The 2,088-nt window shown below is 35.4% G+C and overlaps 1 protein-coding gene across 3 annotated transcripts in view; it reads right to left on the reverse strand.

The window, feature by feature from the left end:
- The window catches only part of ANK2 (ankyrin 2, neuronal), an 843,213-nt gene that overhangs the window by 183,744 nt on the left and 657,381 nt on the right, over positions 1–2,088 (reverse strand). For all 3 annotated transcript variants that reach the window (XM_006881082.1, XM_006881081.1, XM_006881083.1), the window contains one exon: positions 343–441. In XM_006881082.1, the coding sequence (XP_006881144.1) occupies positions 343–441 (99 nt within the window). The remainder of the gene's footprint in view (positions 1–342; positions 442–2,088) is intronic.

Below are 2,088 nucleotides of genomic sequence, written 5' to 3' on the forward strand. Positions count from 1 at the left end.
AAATAATTTTAAAATAGTATATTTGTTTGGGTATTATCTAATATGTATTTCATATTAACTCTACATTAATTAACTTAAAAATGCTTGACTGTAGAGTGAAGTGGGGGGATTGTTAATCATAGGCTCACACAATTTGATAAGTGGAGAGAGGAAAGGGTAAAGGAAATGAGAAAGAATCGGTGTGAAAATAATGTATAAGAACTTTGTAAGTAAATGAGTATAAAATAAAATTTTATTTTTAAAAAATTCTTTGGTTGCAGCCTTGATTTTATAAAGAATACACATTTTCAAACAATAGTAGCTTAAATCCTTTTAGTCTCTATCTTGCTCCTAATGACTCACCTTAGTCCTTGCCAGCAAGGGAGCACCCCGCTCCAGCAGAAGCTCTACCACTGGGTCGTGCCCACTTCTTGCAGCACAATGAAGTGGAGTCAATCCATCCTGCCAACAAAATCGAAGAATTCGGCCAGAGTTAATGTTTTATTACTTTTCTGTTTGTTTATTTTTTCAAGATCGTGCCTAATCTCAGAAAGAGATTTTCCTGAACCCAAGTCTGATTTATATTCATAAGAAAAGAAGAATCAATGACTCTGAGCTGCTGTGTTGAAGAAGAGTACTGACTATCCCATGGACTGCCAAAAAGACAAGCAAATGTCTTGAAAAAGTGCAAGCAGGGTGCTCCATAGAGACAAGTATGGCAAAACTCTATTTCACATACTTTGGGCATGTTGTTAGAAGAGGCTATTCCCTAATAAAGTACTTGGAAAGTTGGAGGGACAATAAGATGGATTGACACAAGTGACTTCAACAGTGGGCTCCAGTATATCGGAGATGATGAAGAAAGGGCAGGATAGGACAAGTGTCAGATCTGTTGCTCATAAGGTCACTATGAGTCATGCTTGACTTGAAGGCACCAAAAAACAACAATAACAACAATCCTGATGATTCTACAGATAATCAATAAAATGTCAAGTAGTTAAACAAGAGAAAGACAAAAAGAGACATAAAGAACAAAGAAAAAAGAAAGAAGTTAAAACAGATAGAGAGGGAACAGAGCCACTGAGATGGAATTTAGCTGCTGGTCACTTGTTTGCATACTCAAGAAGACAGAAAAAGTACAATATACTGCATTTGTTGGATTTTAAAATTCTACTTACTTGGATGATATTGTTATATTGTTTTCACTTCACTTCACTTGTCTCAATACAACTTTTACTTGAAAATTTCCCAGTAATCTAATTTTTCCACATATGTTCTCTCTTGAATTGCTATTATATTTATAAATTCTCTTAAAATGTTACCAGATGCTCATAAAAAAGAATGGGTCATAGTATTTCTGATTCTTATAAAGTTTTCTGCACAAAGTTTCCAACATTCTACATGTTACATAATTATTTCCCAACAATAAAATTTATTTTGGTAAATAATACTAAAGCAGTGCCAAAATTAATTACAGCACAACTCTAACACTTTCTAAATCTAATATTTTGAAGTCATTTTTTATCCCACAGCAAACTCCATATAACCACCCCCCCCAAGATTATTTTCATTTTCCTTTAGGCTGATATAGGAAAAAAAAGCCAAACATATTACATGGGAAATATAAGGCAAAATAGAGGAATAAAGAACAAAACTTGAGAGAGAAAATTAAATCTATTACTTTGAAGCTTAAAGACAAAACAAAGGTTATTTCAGGGAAAGAAAAAATGTGTAGGCGTCAGAGGAGATGAGAGTAAGCAATAAGATTGGTGACATTATCTTTAGGAAGTTGTGCTGCTACCACAAAGGCAGCTCCTCTCTTGATGGTTCAAATCCACCAGCAGCTCTGAGGGAGAAAGATGGGCAATCACCTCCCATGCAATTTATAGCCTTAGAAAACCCACTGAAGGTCAACTGTGAGTTACTTCTGACTCAGCAGTAGTGAGGTTGCACCGGAGGAAATGAATGATGGTAAGCAATTACAAGGATTTAAGAATTTTTGGATGTATCCAGGACTCTGATTAAACCCATGGAGTCACCAGCAGTTAGAGTCCACCAGGACATGGTGGGCTGGACTTTGTACTGACTGGAAAGGATCTATATTTGTTC

Source organism: Elephantulus edwardii, unplaced genomic scaffold (genome assembly GCF_000299155.1).
Source record: "Elephantulus edwardii isolate Elephantulus edwardi_28Jun2011 unplaced genomic scaffold, EleEdw1.0 scaffold00012, whole genome shotgun sequence".
NCBI lineage: Eukaryota > Metazoa > Chordata > Mammalia > Macroscelidea > Macroscelididae > Elephantulus > Elephantulus edwardii.